Source organism: Ambystoma mexicanum, chromosome 7p (assembly GCF_040938575.1).
Source record: "Ambystoma mexicanum isolate Mex_15411 chromosome 7p, UKY_AmexF1_1, whole genome shotgun sequence".
NCBI lineage: Eukaryota > Metazoa > Chordata > Amphibia > Caudata > Ambystomatidae > Ambystoma > Ambystoma mexicanum.
The window spans coordinates 876064952-876088842 of NC_090939.1; the positions used below are offsets into that span (position 1 = coordinate 876064952).

General features: G+C 46.3%; 1 protein-coding gene across 1 annotated transcript in view; it reads left to right on the forward strand.

Moving 5' to 3' along the window:
* SH3KBP1 (SH3 domain containing kinase binding protein 1) overlaps positions 1-23891 on the forward strand; it is a 1496599-nt gene that overhangs the window by 899998 nt on the left and 572710 nt on the right. The window contains exon 4 of the mRNA XM_069637105.1: positions 20311-20417. Coding sequence (XP_069493206.1) covers positions 20311-20417 — 107 coding nt within the window. The remainder of the gene's footprint in view (positions 1-20310; positions 20418-23891) is intronic.

Here is a 23891-nt window from a genome sequence, read left to right on the forward strand (position 1 = left end):
TGAAGCCTAATTTTCTCCCAAAGGTGGTTTCTGAATTCCATATTACTCAGAAAATTACCTTGCCCTCATTCTACCCTCCTCCCCATCCGGGGAAAGAGGAGGAAAGGCTACACAGGCTGGACCCTAGGCGAGCTCTCAGCTTTTACATCAGCAGAATGGCTAGGATCAGGCAAGCAGACCAACTGTTTGTAGGATATGCAGGTCACAAGTTGGGACTACCCATAACAAAACAAACCATCTCCAGGTGGATTATCTTGGCCATCCTGGAATGTTATAGACTAGCAGGGAAAGAGCCATCCCAAAATCTCAGGGCTCATTCAACCAGGGGTATCGCAGCCTCTTCGGCTCTCCAGAGAGGGGTACCGGTCCGGGACATATGTGCGGCTGCCACATGGTCGTCCGCACATACATTCACAAAATTTTACAATCTGGATTCCTCCACTGCTCAAGAGACCAGATTTGGCAAGGCCGTATTCCATTCGGTCCATCCCAAAGGGGATACATAACACTATCACTCCCTCCTCCAATTACATACCACTGCTATGGGAGTCTATCAAAGATAAGGAATACGTCGGAGGACACAATCCCTTCGAAGAACAAGTTACTTCTTACCTGGTAACGTTCTTTCGATGGGATGTTCCTCTGACATATTCCTTATCGCCCCTCCCATCCATCCCCGCAGTGATAACTTCCCTTGTGGTTGCAGCTTTCGCTCCTTCAAGGTTACTAACCGATTCAGGCATGTCTTTTCTTATACTACAAAACGGAACTGAGCAACAGACGCAGCGCGTGTCTATTTATGGGCATGGTGACGTTGGCACCGATACGGTGGCCGTCGAGGGACATCGACTCGGCAGACGTCGATGCGCAGCGCCCTCTACAGAAAAAAATTCAGAGGCCAGCAAGCTGGAAACGTATTATCAAAGATAAGGAATACGTCGGAGGAACATACCGTCGAAAGAACGCTACCAGGTAAGAAGTAACTTGTTCTTCTGTAACAGAAATCATTTCTTTATGAAGGCAGAGTGACTACAAAAATAAACTTTCTTTTTGAAGTCTGATGGGTACCTCCAACCCATGACATGGAATACCCTAGGGTGGAGGGCTCCATGTCATGGTGTGGTGGGGGCACCCTATGACTTCAAAAATAAATAGTTTATTTTTTAATTCACTCTACCTTCATAAAGAAATTATTTCCGTTATGGTTCGGTCCTTAACTGAATAATTACTTAATGAAGTTAGAGTGACTTCAAAAAGAAACAATGGGGCTCATTCTGACCATGCCGGCCCGGAAACAACAGTGATATGATTAGTTATTTATAACTTGCTTAATACCCAGAGGTTTCTAAGCGCGGACCCGTGGATCGAACCTGTGTTGCTCCGTGTCGTCTTGCTTCCAAGGCGAGCACGTTGCCGCTGAGCTATCCTCCCGAGACAAGAAAAGTAACAGGTCTATATTGTGAGTACATAATCTCTCGCCTGACAAAACCTACCTATATTATGGCATACCCAAATGGTGCGATAGTGAGGCAATATATGTTACTTAAGTTTAACATCAGTGATGCACTTGCCACAAAAGGCGCATTGTATGGCATTATTCGATCAGAACGGTTTTGTCGTTTATCTGGTACACTTGTTATTGAAACCTTGGTTCATCTCTTGATCGAATGCGAGAGCCTGCAGCGTGTTAGGGTCTGCTACCTAAAATTTTATAACGGCACGTTTGATTGCTCGGATCTGTCCTGTCTTTGGTTTATGTTCCTGGTGGGAAATGACCATCATTTGATATGTTATATGGGGAAGTTTTATTGGAAATTTATTTAAATTATTAAACTTTTATGATCTTGATTTTAGGGATACTGTTTCAATACGGTTTACTCTCATTGATATGTATGAATCTTAATATATGTTCCTTATGATTTGATAACTTTTAATTGAGTGCTTTTAGACGTGTGTGACTAGCGATGTACGGCTACAGCCTTCTAGCGTTGTCGCAATTTTATGTATGTGCAAATTGTTTTATGTTGTGTACGTAACTTGTTCAATTTGTTCTGTGTTTTTTATACAAAGCCATTTGCCTTTGAGTATACAAATAAATTATAATTTATCCAGCATTTGTGAGCTTCCAATCACACATTCACCAGCATTTTGATATAGGAAGCAGGGATGACCAGCAAAACGTCTGCATAGGGGATTGCAATACATTACCACGAATGACAAGACACCACACACTTTACATGGTGAAACAGGAAGCATGACACCATTCACACCCAAAACAAGACACAACACCTCCTACCCTATGTACTGGTAATCTTACCGGCACTGTTGTTTCCGGACTGGCATATTACAGGTCTACCTTCTGGGGCCACTGTGCTGGACAGGTCTGACCCTGCCGGGCACAGCGGCCACGTTAGGCAACGGTGCCGGTGCTTCCGTGTCCCCAAACCCATGGAGTCCTATGGGATTCCACAGGAATGGGGATTACTGAAATTACCAGTGCCTGACTTCCCGGATGTTGGACTTGGAAGAGTCTGGTGGCACCGGGAAGTCAGGCACCCGTAATTTTTTACGGGTCTGGCGGCAACCCGCCGGTAGCACCGGCCCGGTTACCATCGGACCTGTAATGAGCCCCAATTTCTTTTTGAAGTAATAGGGCACCCCTCAACCCCATTATGTGTGTGTGTGTGTGTGTGTATGGTGAAAGGATGCACAAAAATGTATGGGTTGCTGGGTGTGCATGTGAGTGTGTACGGTGAAAGGGTCCACACTTAAATTTATGGGTGGCTGCCTGGGTGTGCCTGTATGGTGAAATGGTGCACACTTAAATTTATGGGTGGCCGGGTGTGTATATGGTGAATGGTGTGTGTGCTTGTGTACAGGGGCAGAACAAAACCTACATTTCGGGGGGCTAGCCCTTCAAGTGTTGGGAGAGGCGCTAGCTTCACAGGTGGTGGGGAGGGGCAAACTTATTTGTGTGGGGGCATCTAACTTCTTTGCGCGTTTTAATGAGACTATTCAATTGCAGCTTCAATGTTACAAGCAGTTAAGTCTCTCCTTTAAGTCTCCTATTCCCTCTCTACCCTTCCAATCACTCCCCTGCCATGCAAGTACTAGACCCACATCGCAATTTCAATTGCCTAAAAAATGTGGCATTTGAATGCAGGTACTAGCGGTGAAATGCTTTACATTGGTGATTGCCGGGCCCTTATTAACTGCAAAACCCAGGTGCTGTTTAACATCTGTGTCCTGTTCTGTCCGGCAACTGCTCTAAAGGTCAGCCTAGTCGAGTCAACATAGCCCAAAATGTCAGGGGGCGGAGTGCTGGTGTTCCGCCACTACTTGTGTTTAATGCATTGATTACTCCTAGCCGTATTCTTCCTTGTCCCAGTACTTAAGTATAAGGCAGTACTTGTGTGCTCTGCCTCATACACAAGTACTGGGATGAGGTAAAAGTACATGGAGGTAATGCCTGACGTAGCTACCTGTAATTGTCATTACTCCTAATCCCACTCTTCCTCATCCCAGTACTTACCTATGAGGCAAGGAGCCTCATGCGTAAGCTCTGGGACAAGGAAGAGGGACATGGAGGTAATTCTTGGCCAAGGAGCTGATTTTGGAGGTTGGGGTAGGGGGAGGGAGGGAGAGGGGATGTGTGGGGGGGGCGGTATTGTGCGATGAATCCTAATGGTTGTCCATGTCCAGGCTAAGCAGGCATGATATGTGGTATTAGTGGCTAGAGAGGCATTTTGGTGCAGCCAGTCTAGTCATGCCTCAGTTTGGTATGACTTTCTTTTAACTGGGAATTTCTGATAAAGCAGTCCTGCTAAGTGTAATTACCTGGCTATATTGGAATTTGGGTACTGCCAGTCTAGCCATTTCTTACTGTGGCATTGTATATTTTTCTGGGCATCTGTGATAAAATGATATGATAAAAGTTATTTATAATGCGCCTGTACACAAGTGTTTCTTTGCATGACAAGACAGAGGAGGGAAGATGGAGGGAGGACAAGACAAATGATCTCACTAGGCCTTGTGTCATTGTGAGAATGAGAGGTGCAAGAGGAAAGGGATAGGGGAAGTGCAAGGGAGAGGGGAGGGGAAAACAGGGCTGCAATGCTCTGAGTAAGTGCAGCCAGGGCAGCGGGGCTATGTGTAGTGGAAGGCAAACAAGAGGCTGCAGGCTTACAGTTAAAGCCCCTAAGTGCATGGTAGGCACGGAGACAGTGCAAGGATGACCGATCAAGAAAGAGCCTGGACTCAGAGAGACAAGCAACCGGTCGGTACAGGAGACAGGTAGGTCAGCAGGGGAGGGAGAGAGAGAAAGCAGAGGAGAAAGGGAAAGTTTTGAGCTGCGTCTGAAAGTTCAGATGGCAGGCTCAAGTTTGAAGGGGCAGGGTGGGCATTCAAGAGGGAGGCACCAGCAGGGGAGGGAGATCTACCTCCCACTCTCTGCCTGGAGAAGCGTTGAACCCTTAGAGAGTTGGAGGTAGCTGAGCGAAGGGCTCGAGAAGGAAGGTATTTTGGAAGAGAGTTTTGGATGTTGTGCGGGCCCGGGCCCCAGAAAGCCTATTGGACAATGCAAAGGGTCTTGAACTTGATCCTTGCAGCCACCAGGAGCCAGTGGAGAGATTTCAGGGCTGGAGAGATATCCCTGGGCTTGAGGCCAAGGATAAGTCTTACAGTCCTGTTCTGGATTAGTTGCAGATGACGGAGAGTAGAGGAAGGCAGAATGAGAAAAAGGCTGTTGCAGTATTCCAGCCTAGAGAGAACCAGGGCTCTGGAGACAGTGAGCTTCTGGTGGAAAGTGAGAAAGGGAAGAGTCCCTTTGAGGAGGAGCAGCTGGTAGTGGAACTTCTTGGTGCCATCCGAGATGTGAGGAGAGAAAGAGAGAGTGGCATAGAAGATGACATCAAGGTTTTTTTGCCTTGCACGAAGGTGAAGGAAGAGGGCCCAAGGTGGATGGCCAGAGTGAGAGAAGGAAAGCAGGGTCCCAATGAGAAGGATCTCTGTTTTACTGGCATTAAGGCAGAGATCGTTGGAGGCACACTATTCTTGAATCGCGGATAGACAGTCAGGAATGAGTGAGCGAGGAGAGGAGGCTGAGGGGAGCCTGAAGGAAAGCGGAGTCATCGCATAACACTGAAAGATAGAGAAGGTAGATATCAGGTGGGCCAAAAGGGCCAAGTAGAGGTTGAAAAACCAAGGTGAGAGTATAGAGCCCCGGGGAACGCCACAGGTAGAGAGAGGTGGCAGAGAGATTGGGACTAGGTTGGACCTGGGATTGGGGGCGGTTCAAGAGGAAGGAGGTCAGTCACTCCAGGGCCTGATCCGTGATGCCCAGGTTCTCAAGGAGTCGATTGATCAGTATGGCGTTGTTGACTGTGTCAAAAGCAGAGGAAAGAAGGAGGGTGAGGACATAAGGAATGCTGGAATCAACGTTAGAGAGCAGATCTTCATGGGTGTTCAGAAGAGCAGTTTCCATACCTCTGGCAGCTCTGAAGCCAGACTGATGGTCATGGAGACAACCAACAGATTCAGTGTTGAGAGTAAGCTGGGAGGTGGCAAGCTTTTCCAAGAGTTTGCCCAAGAAAGGGGTGATGGAGATTGGGCAATAGTTTGCCGGGCAGGTAGGATCAGCAGATGGCTTCTTGAGGAGTGAGTGCACAGGGTAGTGCTTAAGGGGAGAGGGGAACGTGCCAGTGGCTAAAGAGTGATTACAGAAATCGGCCAAGGCTGGAGCGAGTGTATCAATATGGGCCTTGATGGTTCTGGAGGAGCAAGGGTGCACCTGTTTGGATGACACTTTCATAGATCAGACCTGTTTAGAAACCTTGTCAGGTGTTGTCGGAGAAAGAGGAAAAAGGGGGGAGAGATGTAGAGATGGCCAAAGGGGGCAGATGGAGGAAGAGGGAGAGAAAGAGGAAATGGAGGACAGGATGTCCTGAGATATAGCGAAGAAGTGAGAGGCCAGAGCCGTACAGAGGGCATTGGAGGGAACAGGAGAGGTAGAGACCACAACAGGATTGACCAGTTCCTTGCAGATTTTAAAGAGTTCGGCCGTGTTGGTAGAGACCGCAGAAACGCAGACTTTAATGTGTGCTCTCTTCTTGATGAGTGTTATTGCTTTGACTGGCATTTTGGTGGAACCAGTCTAGGTATGTCTAAATGTGGCCTGGCATGCTTTACTGTAATTTAATTACGTGTCTACACTGGTCTACATTGTGCAGCCAGTTGGACATGTTTTTATTGTGGCATAGCATTTTTAATAGCAAAGCATTAATGTTCCTGTGCACTGTTGGTGACTTACATGTATTGTATTGGTGTTACCCTACAAAACAATTGCAAACACTGTGGCTTTATAGCCAAGGTTTCTTAGAAAGTGTGCTGTATACTGCATTAAAATACATATTTATATCTTTCTCCTAGTGCAGTGTGCGGCATACCCCTTCAGAAGCACTTTCGTGTATATTGCAGAAGCGTGACAATCTAGGCCTGCCCAGAGTGTGTCGCGACCCGTGATTTGTTGCCGAGTTGGGGGTGGGGGGCCCCTCAGCATGGCTCGCAGGGGGGCCCCCACATTTTGTTACGCCACTGGCAGCACAACCTTCCCAATCATCCCCAGTGGCCAGGGCACAACCTTCCCCAACCATCCCCAGCAGATGCAGCGTAACCTTCCCAACCATCCCCAGCAGCCAGGGCACAACCTTCCCAACCATCTCAAGCAGCCGTGGCACCACCTTCTCAGCTATCCCATCAGCCAGGTTACCACCTTCCCAGCCATTCCCAGCCACCGGCGCACCACCTTCCCAACCATTCCCAGCAGCCGGGGCCCCACCTTCCCAACCACCCCCAGCAGATGCGGCACCATCTTCTCAGCCATCCCCAGCGGCCAGGGCATCCCCTTTCCATCCATTCCTAGGAGCTGGAAAGTGGGGTATGAGCAAGCCTGATTTGCATATGGTTTTTCCCCTTCTAAAAACAATGGTCTGGTGGGTTGCCCAGAGCTGTGCACGTGGTTACGATTAATTCAAAACCTTCCAGCCATCACCTTTTTGTTTTGCTTAAGTCACCCCAACTGGGACAGGTATGCCCAGACTTGGGTCCCGAGTCTGCCGGGCTTGGAGACCCAAGCTACTCTTCACTGATGATGCCCAACAAGACTGAAACATGTCTAGGGATGATTGTGGTCTCGTGCAGAAGGGATGTGACCTAGCAGTTCGGGCTGGACTGCCCCTTTTGGGGTAGGAAAAAGCTTGATTTGCATATGGTGTTTCCCCTTCTGTAATGGCTTGGCAGGCTGCAAAACAATGGTCTAGAGGGGTTGCCCAGAGCTGTGCCCGTGGTTATGATTAATTCAAAACCTTGCAGCCATCACCTTTTAGTTTTGCTAGCACCACCTTCCCAACCATCTCCAGCAGCCGGGGCACCACCTTGGCAACCACCCCCAGCAGATGCTGCACCATCTTCTCAGCCATCACCAGCAGCTGGGGCACCACCTTCCTGACCATCCCCAGCAGCTGGGGCACCACCTTCCCAACCACCCCAGTATACGGGGCACCACCTTCCCAACCGCCCCTAGCAGCCAAGGCTCCACCTTCCCAACCATCCCCTGCACCTGGGGCAATGCACGATGGTCCCATGCTTCCCCATTTGCAGTGCTGCAGCTGGTCCTATTACTTTGCGGGGAATCAAAACACCTTACCCTGAACTCTTAAGTACTCTTCAATAAAAGAAAAGTTATTGTGTTTTATATTTTACACTGAGATTAATTCAAAAAGGATTTAAATGTTCTTAGTAGTGGTGGGAAAAGATATTCATTTAGGTGTACACCTGCCAGCAGGGAAGGAATTGGGCAGGAACAAGATGGAGTTGCGCTCCGCCAGACCCGGTCTTGCTGGAGTGCCATTGCATGGAAACCTGAAGCCCAAACTTCCCCTAATCGAGGAAGCACTGCCCCGGGGCGTTTTCCTGAAGGCTAGGATTTTGCATGCGGCGATATGCAACTGATTTACACATTGCACTGGAAAGTCGTCCTTTGCCAACCAGAACAGCTTAAACCCAAACAGTGAACTGGCCCAAAGCTGTGTATATTCCTCGTTCTTTGCACACATTCTACTGTCATGGTGAGTGTTAAAAGAAATCAGCACCATGCATTGTATGATCAGAAGGAACGCACACTTGGATTATTATAGACTGAGGGAGGAGTCATTTTTTGCCTGGCGCCATAAGGTGGGGGAGGGTCATTATCCTAGGCGATAATGACCCTTCCAACGTCTGTAATGGAACATACTGGTAACAGCAATATAGGTTTCTCAGTTGTGGTTGTAAACTAAAAAATATTTAATAGTAAAAAAAAAAAACACTCAAACCGTGTTAGTAGAGTAAATGTGCTTTAATGTTGTGGTATTAAAAAAACAGGGTTGTCTATATAAGTTAAGCATTTTAATTGCAAACTTGGTTGAGATGGAAAGGTTTTAACATTAGTATGCATTATGTGTAATTTAAAAAGAAACCGGTTCTCTATAAGAAAGTGAAGGTTTTTCACAGGTTTTAAACTTTCTCTGGTGTGGTAAATTGGGTGTTGCAGTGCAGGAAAAAGATCCTCCCAGACAGGGCGTGTTTTGATAACTAAATCATTCCTCGAAGTTGCATTGCTGTTTCCCGCCCTTTTTTGAGGTTAGAATATTCAGAATACAGTCAATACCAGTAGTTATTAACTGCACTCTGAACATTCTGAGTGGCTCAGATGAGGTAATTTACGACTCCCATGTGCTAATAGCACACACGTTTGATACATTGGTGGTCATTCTTATGTTTCCAAAGTGCATTTTGTTTTTATGCAAAGCAGCCGACATTCACAGCAGACACATTATTCGACATCTAGCTCTGCCCCGCAGTCCTGCCCACACCACTCTGACAGTCTGCCCTCCTATGAAAGGGGGGTTAGAGTTGGAGAGGGGGGGAGGGCAGTACTTGTTGCCCATTTCAAGCAGCACCTCCCAGTTTAAGGCCATAATAATGAGTTTGGGACAATGATGAGTTTGGGTATGCCTGATAAACCCTGATGGCTCCTGTTAAACTGCCATAATGGGGTTTCAAGCAAAGGTTTTGTTTTATTAGCCAGTGGTTCATTGGCTAACAATGTTGGAGCCCATATATAAAATAAGAGGCCGCTTTAAAAAGAAATTGGGTTATTATGTCATGAAGTCCAAGAAAACACTCAACATAAGAACATACTTGCATTCGCTACATTCCTGCCGTTCGGGTTAACCTGCCTCACTCTGTCAGTCTAATAATAATAATAATAATAATACCACTGATGATGTGATGTTTCTATAGGGCACTTAATACCAAATTCCTTCAGTTTCCAAGCGTTATAATTTTTTGTTTTATTTATCGTGTTATACAGCTGTACCAAGGACAACTTTTCAACACAGTCCAACAACATTAAAACACATCCACATCGCCCCATCCGCGCCCTTCCCACAAATCCCTGCGACTAGGACACAATCCCTTGTGCCTGTCACTTCTCCCAAATATGAGAAAATTAAACAAATGGCAATTTCTCCTTTGCAGCAACATTGTTGGCAGGCCCAACACAACAGCGACCGCCTCCTCCCTCCTTCGAGCCCCTGCAACCATCACTACAGAGACATATCACTGATCTCGCCTTCAAGATTAGCAAGTCAGTTCATTGACTATCTCCCCACACAACCGCTATGAACTCCCACTCCGCCCACTTAATGCGCGCCAAAGGTTTTCAGGGTCGATGTTACCTTTCTCCACAAGACGGGGAACAATATAATACAAGACTCGTCATGGCGATTCATCAGAAGGGACCATAGCTCTTCCTCCCCGAAGTGTTACTGATTCCGGCAGCCTTCAAGGCAGTCGACCTCAGTTGAATTAGGATAACATACTTCATTAAGTGTCTAACCGTTTCCAGACAAGGATCTGCACATAAACGGCAAAAGTGTTGGTTTCGCGGGATGTTAGTCCAAGCTCCAATGATTTTGGGTATGCTTGATAAGGTATGGTCAAAGGTTTTAACCATATTCATTTTTAGCCTCGAGTAATCCCAGATCAGAGAGTTTGCCACAAACTGCTGTAGGAAGCCAGAAGGGCACTGTCTGCACATAATGTATTTGAAGAGCTGCCCGCACTTACTTCGTCCCCCACACACACGTACACTGCGAAAGGCATATTTTTCACACTACTGTGCAGGATAGAGATGAAACATTTGACAATTTTGTTAGGCGACTCCGCATCCACATAAAACAGTGTGCATTCCAACGATAGTCGAATGAGGAAGCACTGCGCTCTCAAGTTCTAACCGATTGCGAATCCCCCAAATTAAAAAAGAAATTTCTCCACTTAGAGGAGAGCCTGGCCATGGCAAGGACTGACTCTGCCATATCTCAGCAGGTTGTCAACTTAGGCAGAGTAACAATATCCTCATCATCATAGACCAGGAGACCGTTAAGAAGCTATCACTGGCGACTTGTGAAGCGAATCGTCATCCTCCCCGGATGATCAGCAGAAAGAGGGGTTATGTGTGGACACTAGGCATTGGGACTGCCAAAGAACACGGCCCCCACTTGTCCTCCAAGTAAATTACACTCTGATTGAATTTCTGATTGATACTGGTGTAACAGTAAATGTCATGAGTGAGAGCGCATATGATCAGCTCCAACACTGGCCAAAGTTGGAAGCATCAACGGTGGATATATACCCATACGGCTCCAACACAACACTGCCATGCAAAGGGACATTCACCACTGTCTCCACCCACAAGTCTCACACAGCTTGTATCCAGATTCACATGCTCTCCACGAAAGAAACAGTGGGTGCATCCTAGCTTCTGCACAACCATCAACATGGACCTGGTCCACATCTTATAAAATATGATGGCTCAAAAGTATATGACCCAAGATGGGAACGTTGTGAAGGCATTCCCCAACCTCTTTAAAGGTCTTGGCAAACTAAAGAACTTTAAGGTACTTCCAACGGTCAAACCAGTCGCACAACACTATAGCGGCATCCCCATTAACATCAAAAGCATGTAGAAGAGGAGATCAAGTGTTTGTTGGACATGAACATCATCGAGCAGGCAGTTCGACCCACCCCATGGGTTTTGCCAATTGTCCCTGTCCCAAAGTAGTCAGCCGAGGGGTCTATTCGCCCGTGTGTGGACATGCACTGTCCGTAAGTAGCCATAAAACGATAATGCCACCAGGCCCTGAGAATCACAAACATGATCCACCTACTCAATGGGGTGACAGTGTTCTCTAAGCTAGACCTGAACAAGAGGTACCACCAGTTGGAACTTGCCCCGGAGTCACGTTCTATCACCACTTTTGTAACTCACATATCGCTACAAATGGCTGAACTTCGGAATATCCTTGGCAGCAGAAATATTCCAAGAGGAAATCCACCAAGTCATCAGACGCATCCCGAATCGTCTAAATTATACTGATGACATTCTAGTATTTGGCAAAACACCCCTGGGGCATGACGACACACTACACCAGGTCTGCATGGCGCTTGAAGAGGCAGGGTGACTCTAAATGAGGACAAGTGCGAATTCAAGAAACGTACCCTGAAATTCTTTGGCCACACATTTTCTGATCTACGTATGCGCCCGGACCCAGACAAAGTTATGGCCCTAAAAGGGGCCCCCACGTATGACGAATATCTCAGACCATTCTTAGGCCTCACAAGCTATTGTTCCCAGTACCTGGAGAACAATGCTCAGTGAGCGTACGACTTTGAGAGCTGACCAGAGACAACTAGTGCTTCATCTGGTCCCCTGAGTGCGAGTCCAGTTTTGAGACCATTGAACATCGCATCTGCCACTGACATGGCATATTTCAGTTCATCTAAAGAGACAGAGGCCACAATCGACCCCAGCCCTGGTGTGCTGGGAACAGTATTGGCTCAATACGACCGTCAAACCCCACACATAAAGAGAGTGATGTCCTATGTCAGCTGCAGTCTGACAACCACTGAGCAGAAATACTCACAGGCTGAGGAGGAGAGACTGGCAGCCACCTGGGCCTGCAGGCATTTTCATCTTTTCCTGTTTGGGAAGGCTTTCACTGTCGCCACTGACCACCAGGGGCCTTCTGACCATCTATGGGAACCCCAAAGCGTGCATGCCCCTGCGCATTGTAAAATGGGGCCTCTGGTTACAGGACTACAAGTTCACTATCAGCCACAGGCCAGGCAAATATAAGAATCCGATTAAGATTATCTGTCGCACCATCCAGCTGAAACGCAACAACCGGAACACTGCATTGCAGACACCCATCTACATTATGTCATCCACCAGATGAAGCTGTTCCCCATAGCGTGGAGGACACTTCAACGTGAATCGGCAGCCGACGAGGCTCACTCCATCATCGTTTGGTGCATCAGCCAGGGTAGAATGAAGCAAGCCAAAGAGGTGGCTAAACAGCTGGATGCCACAGCTCAAGACGATGTCAAACACCTGATGATGGTGCAAGATGAGCTCACAATCACAGAAGATCACGTTGTCATGAAAAAGGTGCAGGATTGTCATTCCCAAATCGCTACACCAACAAGTTGTAGATCTGGCACATGAGGGACATCACAGTGTGGTGTCCACACAAGTTTCTTCATCAAAAGGTATGGTTACTTGGACTAGACAACCTGGTTGAGGATACCTTGAAGAACTGTGCCATCTGTTCTGTGGTAGCTCCACTTCCACTGCCAAATCCATCACAGATGTCTCCACTGCTGGAAGAAGTTTGGGAAGAGTTGCCGATCTATTTCTTTGGCCACTCCAGGATGGCACGTATGCTCTGGTGGTAATAGACAAATATTCCAGATTCCCAGAGGTAAAGATCATTTGCTCCACGGCAGTTGGTGACGGTGCATATATAAGTACCTTTAACATAACATAACATATGGACGGCATCCCAAAAGTAATCAAATCGGACAATGGCCCACAGTTTACCAGCCTCGACTTTGCCAACTTTGTGCATTATATGCTGTTTAAACACTGCAAAAACACACCCATCTGGCCACGGCCAACGGCATGGTTAAGCGATTCATGCGAAGTATCAAGAGGGCGTTGCAAGTGGCCCATGTGTCTCTCAAACCTTTTGAGCAAACATTGCACCAACTCTTAAGAGACTATCGACATACTCCTCATAGCACTACAAGCAGATGCCCAGCTGACATGTTTGGCCGCAGAGTGAGAACGGAAGCACGTGCGAAAGAGCCTACACTGTCCGACCAAGAAATCTGAGAGAGGGACTTGCAAGAGAAAATGAAGATGCAGGTTGCAGCCAATGAGAGAAGGGGTGCTCGAGAACATACGATTAAGGTAGAAGACAGAGTGGTGGTAAACCAGACACAACGTAGGAAAGATGATTCCAGGTTTGCACCCGGACCCCTCATTGTCACGCAAGTGTAAGGCACCATGGGTTTGGCAAAAGAGACTCAGGGGACTGAGGTCACTCGAAACCTATCCCATTTCAGGGAGTACCGTGGAACAGAAGCGTAGACAGGGTAGGGCCTGAGCGGGCAAGGCCCACCCAAACTCTGTAAATGCCCACTCAGCAGCGCTGTGTGGGCATTTACAGACGTTAATGTCTCTGCGGTGGGCCCAACTACATTATCTTCAGGCCCCATTTGTTAGACAATTCTGGCTACGCCTCTGCCGAGGAACCCTGGAAGAATAGGAGTTGTGGGATGGAACAGCAGGGTGTGATTCTCAAGGAGAGTCGGATGATCCTTATCTGGGTGATGGAGAAGCCTCTGAGGAGGAAGAAGGGAGAGACCAGGGATTCAACACCCCGAGACACAGTCCAGCGTCATCACATGGAGGACGGCACGTCAGGGCTAAGTCTAAACCTGTAAGACTTATAGAAGAAATGGGTTGACATTTATCTGTTTAAGAAGGGGCAAGGTGTCCTGGTGGTGTTGGAACATCCTCCTCATTATGTGTGGGCGGGGCTATGCCTTCGAAAGCCTTAAAGAGTTGAAGCCAGACCTTCTGTGTGGGCGCTGTGCCATCATCATCATCATTTCTTGTGATCCAGTCCGCCGCCAGCCGAAGGCTGACAGGTAAGGTCTTGCATTCTGGCACACAGACAGATGTGTTTCTCATAATCAGATAAATATCAGAAGGCATTCCTTGGCTCATGTGTTGTAGCTCAGACTTTGGTTTCCATCACTGTAGAAAGTACCATGTCATCACCATTACGGTCATCCATTTAACCAGGCACCCTCAGAAATCTGCCCGGGTCGGTTGAATTAAGGGGTTGCAGAATTGCACAAATCTCTAGTAAAAAGGTGTTAGTAACTGGCCCGCTACAACCATGAGGTTTTGGATGAAGAAAATGTCAGCGCTACTGAAGGTAGCGCGCTACCGCCGAGAACGGATGGAGGCAGAGCCTTTCTCATTGCTTGCCCGAAACTTTGTAACACACTGCCGGTTGTGCTAAGACGCACTGAAGGTTTTGAGCTCGTTAAATGTAGACTAAAAAACAGTTTCTTTGTTTAAAGTGTCTTCCTCTCTCTGCATCTAGACAGCGCCATGAGGTCTTCGGTGACAGTGCGCTCTACAAATATCTGATTGATTGATTGAGATAAAGAGGCACAGGGAGGGAGGGAGGGAGGGAGGGAGAGAATGAAAATTGGAAGGAAAAGGAACATAGAGTAAAAAAATGTGGGAGGGGTAGAGAAGAGTTAGTAAAATGGAAGGAACACAGGAGATGGGAAGGAAAGAATACAAGTAGAGCGATTAAAAAAGGAGGAAAGCAGAAGGAGATATTAGAGGGCTAAGAAGAAAAATGGGAGATGGGGAGGAAATGAGAAGCAATAAAAGAAACAAATAAAAGCTGGCAAAGCAAGGAAAATGATGAAATAATGAAACCTAGGAAGGTAAAAGATTTAAGAGAAAAAACAAGATATAACATGAAGATGGGAAGTGATAAAATAAAGAATTCTGGGAGGAAACAAAAGAACACAAGAAAGAAAAGGTAAGAACAATTAAGCAATTGTATGCCTTTAGGGGCTGTTAACAGAGTGAATACAACTGAATATACAATAGGTGGGGCATGCTCAACACCTTTCTTTTTTTTCTATGATAAGGTTTGGAGACACAAACCACTAGAAAGGGGTTTCTTTTGTGCGTTATGTAACGAAGTGCGAAGGTACACAAGAACAGGTCCAGCAGGTAAGTTATACGTGTTTATTGTCTCTCAGTGCCGCACTGATCATGTAAGAGCACTGGTAGGGAAACCGGCCATCCATGACTTCAACCAGCAACAAATAACTGTCACTCCTCTTGCACGTCATCCTCTACGCACACAGGCCCGAACACACACTCTCTCTCTATTTCTCTCTCTTTCTCTCTTTCTCTCTCTCTCTCTCGCTTTCTCTCTCTTTCTCTCTTTCTCTCTTTCCTCACCAACAGAGGCAAGCTTACAACACGTTACTGAGGCAGGATCCACGGGTGGACTGAGAACCAAAAGAGGCCCTGGAAATAATTTTCAATTTTCCCCCATATTACACATTTTCAGCAATCCAACTCTTTTCTTATGGGGACATTTTGAAAAGCTACACATAAGATGCCCAAGGTGTGCAGAGGCCTACTGGGAAATCTCCAGCGTTCCCTATCGGCTAGTTCACCCCTGGCAGGACCTGTAGCATTGCCTTCTTGCCCGAGGGCTGCCTCTGATCCAGCTGGGCAAGCCTTTGTACTTTTCCTCTCTTGTCCAAGGAGGGGACTTCAGAGAAGGATGTTCTTCTCACTTACACAGGTATTTGCCATGCTGCAGCAATAGCAAACTCTCCAGCCAAGTGTCTTCGTCACCCTTCCAATTTTACTTAGTTGGATCTGATGACTTTTCAGCGACCACCGGTGTCCGGCTAATAACCACCAGCAGGTTCTGTCTGGCGCCTTCTTCTCAAGGCTAGGCTGCTCTTATGAATTCATAAGGCCCTGCCTGAAGAGGAACCACGTCTTCTCTTTTAGGCATACCACCTTGTTTTAACAAAGGATCATGGTAATGTGTCTCCTGACCCCGGAAAAAATGAGTCCAAGTCCCTTCCCCATCTTTTGCCACTCTGATGAAGATGGCAACCCTGTAGGGTAGGCATGTGAAAAGGGGTTGTCCCTGCCACTTTCAGACGGGGTGTCCTTTTTGTTGGCAGAAATGAACACGTTTATGTAAATACTCCCTTTCAGTTCTAAAGAGGAATTGCGCTCTACTGTAGATGAAGGTGAATCGCTTGGGTTGGTATATTTCCTCCTAGATCTTGCAGCCAGGAATGGCGCCAGTGTTCTTCCTAGGATCGGGATTCTCGTGAGAGAGGCGAGGCGCAATCTCACTTTGGTCACAGGCTGTGATCAGGGCTGGGTCCATCGCAGAGTAAGCTTTTATTTTTGACTTTTTTTTTTTTATTTTAGATTTTCCTCTCAAAACATTTACAAAACAACACCACCCACAGTTGGGTGTAACAACAGTGCACCTTCAAAATCCCCCCCCCCTCTCCCTCCACCAGTTCTCCGGGCACATGGGTGTGTTGACTCCTCTTCAGCATATATCAATTAGGGTGCCAGTCACTGTGTTTGAGTGAGCTTGGTCACTCTCTTGGCCTTATTGGGGTCGATGATGTGGAACCCTCTTCGTTAGCGATTAGATATGCTACTTGTGGCCCCCATGTGTCTGGTGGCCGTGCGTGTTGGGGTAATGTCCTGATCACAGAGTAAGCTTTGTGTTCTCATTTTATGCATTGTCATCAGTCCCATATGGACCCTTTCTGTCTGTTCTGGTCTATAAGGCTAGACCGCTTTCTAAATGGAAGACACCCCGCACTTCTTGGATGAAGTTTTAAATTTAAATTAGTATTTCACTCAATTTCCAGCGTTTTAGGCCTTCGCTCTGTGACGCATCTGATCACACCCTGGAATCGCTGGATCTCTTGTAGAAGATTTAAAGCCCAGATTCCCGAAGTGTATTGTGCACGCCTTAGTCACCCCCTACCCCCAAAAAGATGCACTCGCAAAGGTTGCATGACCCACATGAGGTCTACATTCTGGAATGGTCTCCCCTGCATGTTCCGCCACAAGCGCATCGTGCACCAGCCAGGGCGTGGATGCCAGCTCATCTTTCAAATGGGCATTGCAAGTGTACTCTGCTCTCAGAACCCCTCTAAATAGGCTCGGCACGCTCTGTAAGGTACCATGACCAGTGGTGACAATGGAAAACATGTAAAGGGGGACCCCACAAAGGCTCGGATGGGGGCAGAGTTTGGAGGAGGGGCGGAGTTCTGAGGGTGCAGAGCTGGCAGTTGAAGTCCGCTCAAAGGAAGTGTTCAAAATAGTAGTTTAAAAATGGTGCAATTTCTTGCATGCCAAACTCCACACTGTGCGTCAATTCCATTTTAAATTACTTCCATGGCAGCGGTGCACCCAAAATACTGTTGTAAATGGAGTGATTTTTAGTACATAACGTGATCCATAGACGCCCTCTAAAGTAGAAGGCTACCAGGGTAGCTCAGCGGGTTGAAAGACCGTTGTTGAGTAGTTGTATATTAAACACGTTTTTTTAATCGTATGACTTTTTGTAATTTCTTATAAAAAAATAAGTGCTATAAAATGTGTTTGGCCAGAGGGGGTGTTTGGCTTTCTTATATTCAGGGCAGAGGCGGGGGTATTTCTGCCCCTGTTTTCAAAATCAAATGTTGGCACCCTTGAACCCACATTTTAATTTCCAAATAACTGCTGTCCATAACAGAAGCATTTATTTGTGAATCAGCGGTTTGACAAACACAAGCATATAACATCTTTATAAATATAACCCGAGTTAAAACATAAAGGAAGGGGAACAAAAGTGACAGGGTATTTGTGTGGTAGTCCGACAAAAAGAACCACATTTTATAGAAAACTAATGAATGCAAGTTTAAGCAGTACATTTGAGTTTGTAAATTACATTTTTCTTTTTTTCTGTGAAAATGTAAGATGCACATTTGGAAAAACAATAGTGTGCCCAGCATATAGAAAGCCTGCTTTTAACAGTGACTGCCCCCACCCCAGTGATATTCCTGGCCCATTGACTACCGTGGTGTCCCTTTCAGGCCAGAAGAAGAAACCGGCTGAGCAAAGACAGCCTGCAAACACACGAATGAGGCTTGGGGATAGGAGCACAGAGCAGATTAGTTCACCGAGCGCCCAGCTTCCCTCAGCGAAGCTGGAGCCTCAGTAAAGCCTGTCGGGGCTAAGGCCGGCCTAGTCTGAGTATCGGGGCGACATCTAATGCCCGATCTCGGATCCGGCAAGAGCCCGCACATTGACCAGCGATGACCATGACCGCAATACTGGCATTAAGAAAGTGTGCTTGATTGCCTCCTAGAAAAGTGCACGCTGTGGAAAAACTTAACATACATGCAGGCGCATGCAACCAACCTCCAGTTCACGATGTTCCGGAGGACCTTGCCTTTAATACAGACAGATCAGCAGAATGGAGCACACAAGGGCTCAGATGGTCTACGGCAACAAGGACTGCAAGGGGGCTCCAAACAATAGAGATTCAGAAACTACAGAGGGTGCAGAATCAGGCTCTAGGCTGGTGCCTTAACATGAAGTCTAAGCCACAGCCCTTTAAGACCACCAATGGCCTCAGAGGAGAAAAGGGGTCAAAACTCGGTGTCCAATCCGCATGGCCCGGAATACCCGCAACACCTGGCCTGCAATGCACTCTGGGTCTGATGTCATCTCCTGGCAACCTGCTTCCCACAAGGATTACTGTGTCCACCCATTCCAGCATCATGAAGCTTCTCCATCTGCCAAGAGGAACTGCCTCGGATTGGAGCTAATTCCAATGCATGCCAGAATAAGATGGAACCTTCTATGTTTATACAGAAAAACGAAAATATCCAATCCTGCATTGCAGTTTGAAATACTTCAGAACTTATATAATGGCAGAGAGTAAAATGCATTGACGATGTGGAATACGCACTGTTTGGCAGTTCTTGAAGAGCATGACATCAAAGTATCAATGCTGTTAGAAAATCCAGACTTGGCTAAAAAGAAACTATGGAGCTGACTGGCATAGTACATGTGAACAAAGGCGGAGATTCAGACTTTTGTCTGAGGTATCGGGAGAGCCAAAAGCCTTAGGGAAACTACAATCCTATTTATTGTAATTTCCTGATCAAAGAGCAAGATCTGAGTATATGCAGTTCAGACTTAACCTAATGAACATTAAAGAACGTCTGAGCCAACGCAAGCAAAACAACACAGACGTGACCTGCCAGTTCTGCAAAGCTTGCAAAGAGACTTTAAAACATCTAACCTTGTTCTGCCCAAGTCTATGAAAATTAACAACTCGCACTCTCTGCCCTGTCATCTAAGTGCCGCGGACTGGTGGCAGCTTATGTTCGATGGACTAAATCGAAAATTAATGTTTGCTCTCGTGATATTTCTTGAACTAAAAAAACGTTTGGACAACACTGAACTAACACAAAAAATGCTGTAGCCTAAGAACACCGCCAAAGTAACTGTCTTGAGTTCTTATTCGAAAGACTTTGTTGATAAGATCTGAGAGGGAAGGCGCCATTGGGAAGAATGGTTGACGAGACACATGAAGTGACAAGATGTGGAGGGTGCCACCATGTGTTCCCTCTTTGTGTTTTTTGTTTTAATTTTTTTCTCTTTTTTTAAGGTTTAAACAACCCGTATAAAATAAAAATAAAAATAATAAAAAATAATTGGAGAGGTAGGGAACTCGTGAGTTTATCAGAAGTTCCACTGGCAGCATGCAAGACATTTGATAATCTATTATTCGAATTTCTTTTAAAAAACAGGCATTGTCAAAACTAAACTCATATATCCGTGCATGAGTGTGAGTGAGTATGGTGTTGCACGGTAATGTGAGTGTGATGCTGCTTGGTCAGGTCTTTTCCTGACTTGTCCTATCAATCTTCTCTTGCAACTTCCAAATGCTTAACGGATTAGAAGAGGCAAACCTTTTTTGGGCCACAATTTACCATATCACATCGGAATGTTTATCAAATCGAATCCCAAATTCCAACTCCCACCATGGGGAACATTGCCATCATAAATTGTCCCTGTCGAAGATCGGCGGTGCTCCTCAACATGATTTTCTAGTTGAACTGAGAAACAAGTTAATGGCTTTTCCATAGAGGATCCTTCTATGGAAATAACTGTTCAAGTGGGGTACCAGTCTTTGTTTCTTGTATGTAGTTTACTTGAATGCATTCCTGCTGTGTATTAAAGCCGTGTTAATTCAAACATTTCTTCTGTATTTTTAGGTGACAGAAACAGAAGACGACGATGTCAGGTAGCCTTCAGTTATATGCCTCAAAATGAAGATGAACTTGAGCTCAAAGTGGGCGAGATCATTGAAGTTCTGGGGGAGGTACGTATTTTCCATGAGTATGCCACCGCAGCGTCTGGATTTTGATGCGGTCATGACCACTTGCATGCCTGCATTTATAGGGATTCATCTTGTGCAAACCTTGCCGGCATACCACGGAGCGCTGTGCCGGTGTGTGGTTCACGTGCACAGCAGTTGGCGGATTATACAGATGCATTATTATGTGGTTCTCCAGATGTCTTGAACTACAACTCCCATACTCCTTCAATACTGACTTTGCTGGTTAGAAATAATAGGAGTTGAAGACCAAAACATCTGGAGGGACCCTTAATAAGTAACCATGATTGTATCTCGCTCTAAACCAGGGTTCTGTAACCTTTTTCTCCCCAGATATGTTGGATTTCTAATCACATAGGCTTTAGCCAGGATAGTTAAGGGTGAGGGATCTTGGGAGTCAGAGTCCAAAACATCTGGACAGCAACAGGTTTTAGGTCTCTACTCTAAACTGATGCTCTTTAACTGTTTGCCTATGTCAGGCATTCATGCCACAGTGAAGGGCGGTTTAATTGGCGTGTGCGCCAAGCAAGTAGACAGCCATGCCCACGGCATGCCACTGGAATCCTAAGGGCATCTGTTGGACTCATTCATGGTTAGTTCTCATTTAGAGCTGGTCAGACTGCGGAGAAAAATAAATGCAGTTATTCACTCCGCATGTTGCACAATTCCCTCCATATCTTTTTAAGAGAGAACAAGGTCAAATGTTCTGAATGAAGTCACAAGTTTTTACCATCTTCTGCCAAACTCTAAATGAGGCCCTTTGTTGTGCCTTGGTAAGCACGAGTGCTCTCGTTTTTTTTTCTCTCACTTCCTGGCTCCAATAACACGCTGGTGCTCATTCAGAAGTATGTAGGCTTAGAACTAATGTTGCATCTTTCTCCACTTTACCATTCCCCCTGCTCCACCATGCCTTTTCCACTGCAAAGTACGGTCTAGATGCTCCTGGCGAGGTCATAATAAGCCACCTGCCAGGCGATTGCATGTCTTTATATTGAAATATTGTATATTGAATGCACATATCTCGAATATTTGCTATTGAAAACTTTTATAGTGAATTAATTTTTATTTTATGTTTTTGAGGGGTCCCCCCCCCAAACCCTGCATTTCCAAAGATAACCCACCTCGACCGTTTCCCAAAAATATTCAACCCTTTACCGCACCCCTAAATGCATTCACTGTAAAGGGTTTCAATATAAAAAATTCGATATATGGGCATTCAATATAAAAAATTTGATATACACACTGTATACCCTGCCAGACAAGTCTTGGTGCTGGGAGGCCCGTATGGTGGTGATTTGACACGGGAAATAAAGCTTCTTAATAAATGTTGAATGAATTCTTCACTTACCCAGTAATAGGACCAAACACCTCCTGGGAGGGTACATTAATTTCAGCTATATTCACCCCTCATTTGATGTCTAGCTGCAACTCCATCCCCAAGTATGGCCCACCTCCTTATTCTCATTGCATCCTTCTTATTTAAACTTTATATTCCAGGACCATTCTGTGGGTCTTTATACAGGTGACGAGAAATCAGGCTAGTGTTAAAACAATAATTATTGGCAGATGGTCATGTTTGTGTTGCCCTGCATGTGAACCCTTGTGTAGAAAATGTGTTGATAGAAAGAATTCCTAAGGTGTTCAATGAACCAGACATGTGGGTTTGTTCTGAGCTTGAACTGCGCTTTAATGTGATACGCCTTTGTTTCCAAATGCACTGTGGTTCCGCTGGATGACAAGTTTTGTAATCTGATAGTTGTAAGGAGAACAGTGGGGCCTGTGAAGTCTGGTAAAAGCACCATACCACTTGTCATGTTATCACATTCGTAACTTCAAGATTGGTTTCCCTCCTTTTTGCTCGGACAACAGGTCCCCCTCGTCCGGGCTCAGACCCCTTTTCTACAATGTTCACAATTTGATCTCCCTCATCCGGGCACGGACCATTTCTATAACAATGTTCACAATTCAATTTGGTCTCCCTCATCCAGGTTTGGACCACTGATCCCCCTCGTCCGGGCTCAGATCTTCTCGATATTCGAATCGAAGACTTTCAAATGTGCGATGGGTTTTGCTTAAACTGTTGCAGGACCACTTCGATTAACTTTACACAATTATACTTCACATCAATCTACTTTTGTTTCTCTTCTCTGGATACCGTACAGAGACCTTCGATTGAGCACATTCATGGTGCCGGACCACTATGTCCACAGTATTGTATACTTCCTTCTTAAGTTCAAACATTCACCAGCAATTTAGCTTTACTCGTGTCTCATCACACGCATTTAACAATGTTTGTTCATTTTACAATGTTGCCGCTTGCAACCTTGACTTCAACACAGAGCGGTCTGGCATTGGTCTCCCCAACTCACCGGCTGTGTTGTTTTCTGTCATTTCTTTGTTCTTGGAGCGAAGGACGATACCAAGGTGTCTGCGGCTTCTCCCCACCGTTGGTCAGTTTTGCGGGAGGGCCCTCGATATCCTTGACACACAATGCAGGATTCTTCTGCCTGGTCTTCTGGCCTTACCCTTTCTGCCTTGAAGGCCTCTTGAAAATAACAGCTTCCTGTCGAAAAGGTCAAGGGGGCTGCCCTTCTGAACCTCTTGTGCCTCTCTTTCTTTCTCCTCTCGTTCAACTGCCAACTCAAAGAGGGGGGAGGGAGGGGGGGAGGAGAGAGGGAAGAGAGAGAGAGCGAGAGACCGACCTACCTAGCTACCTACCGGTTTCTCACATCCGGCAGTGTCGAACCAGACCTCTTGGTGCTGTGTGAGCGATTGGAAGATCAGGAGAGCGTGTAAAATAATGCAAGCTCTGAAAAGTCCAATGAACTGCTGGAAACCTGTTGCACCGTTTCAGTGCAGTTGTTCAAGCCAAGTAGAGATCCATTTGCAATTGAGCCTTGTATGGTGCCAGCCTAAGATAGTCGGCAGATGAAGAGGAACAGCTGCTCATCACTAAGTAGCTACTCTTCAAACTTGAAGTTAAACCCCATTTGTAATGCTACACACTAGAAAGAAAAGGGAAACAATACTACAAATATGTGGAGCAGTAAGAGACATATGCCATAAAGTTAGGGTCTCCACTATGAGCACCCCTGTGCAGGTGAGTGGGACCCTGCTGTTACTTTGAGTTATCTGGCAACTGTTATCATCATCATAATTTGCATTGCGCCTTTCACCATAGGTATGGTCCCAATGAGCTGTAGGTTGAATGCCCTCGCGGGATAGAGACAAGGTATGGGAAATCCGTCAGAGGAGTTTATAATGCGGGTGTGCATTTTAGCCAAAGCGAAGGTGGGTAGGGGTGGCCAGGTCCCTGCAATCTACCCAAATCAAGCAGGCACGTGGATGGGGTGCTTTGAAAAATAAGAGTGTGTGTGAGAGTAGTATTCATTGTGTCCAGCTAGACCATATTTGTGTCGTGGTAGATGGCTGCAATATAATGGCAGAGGTTTGTGCAAT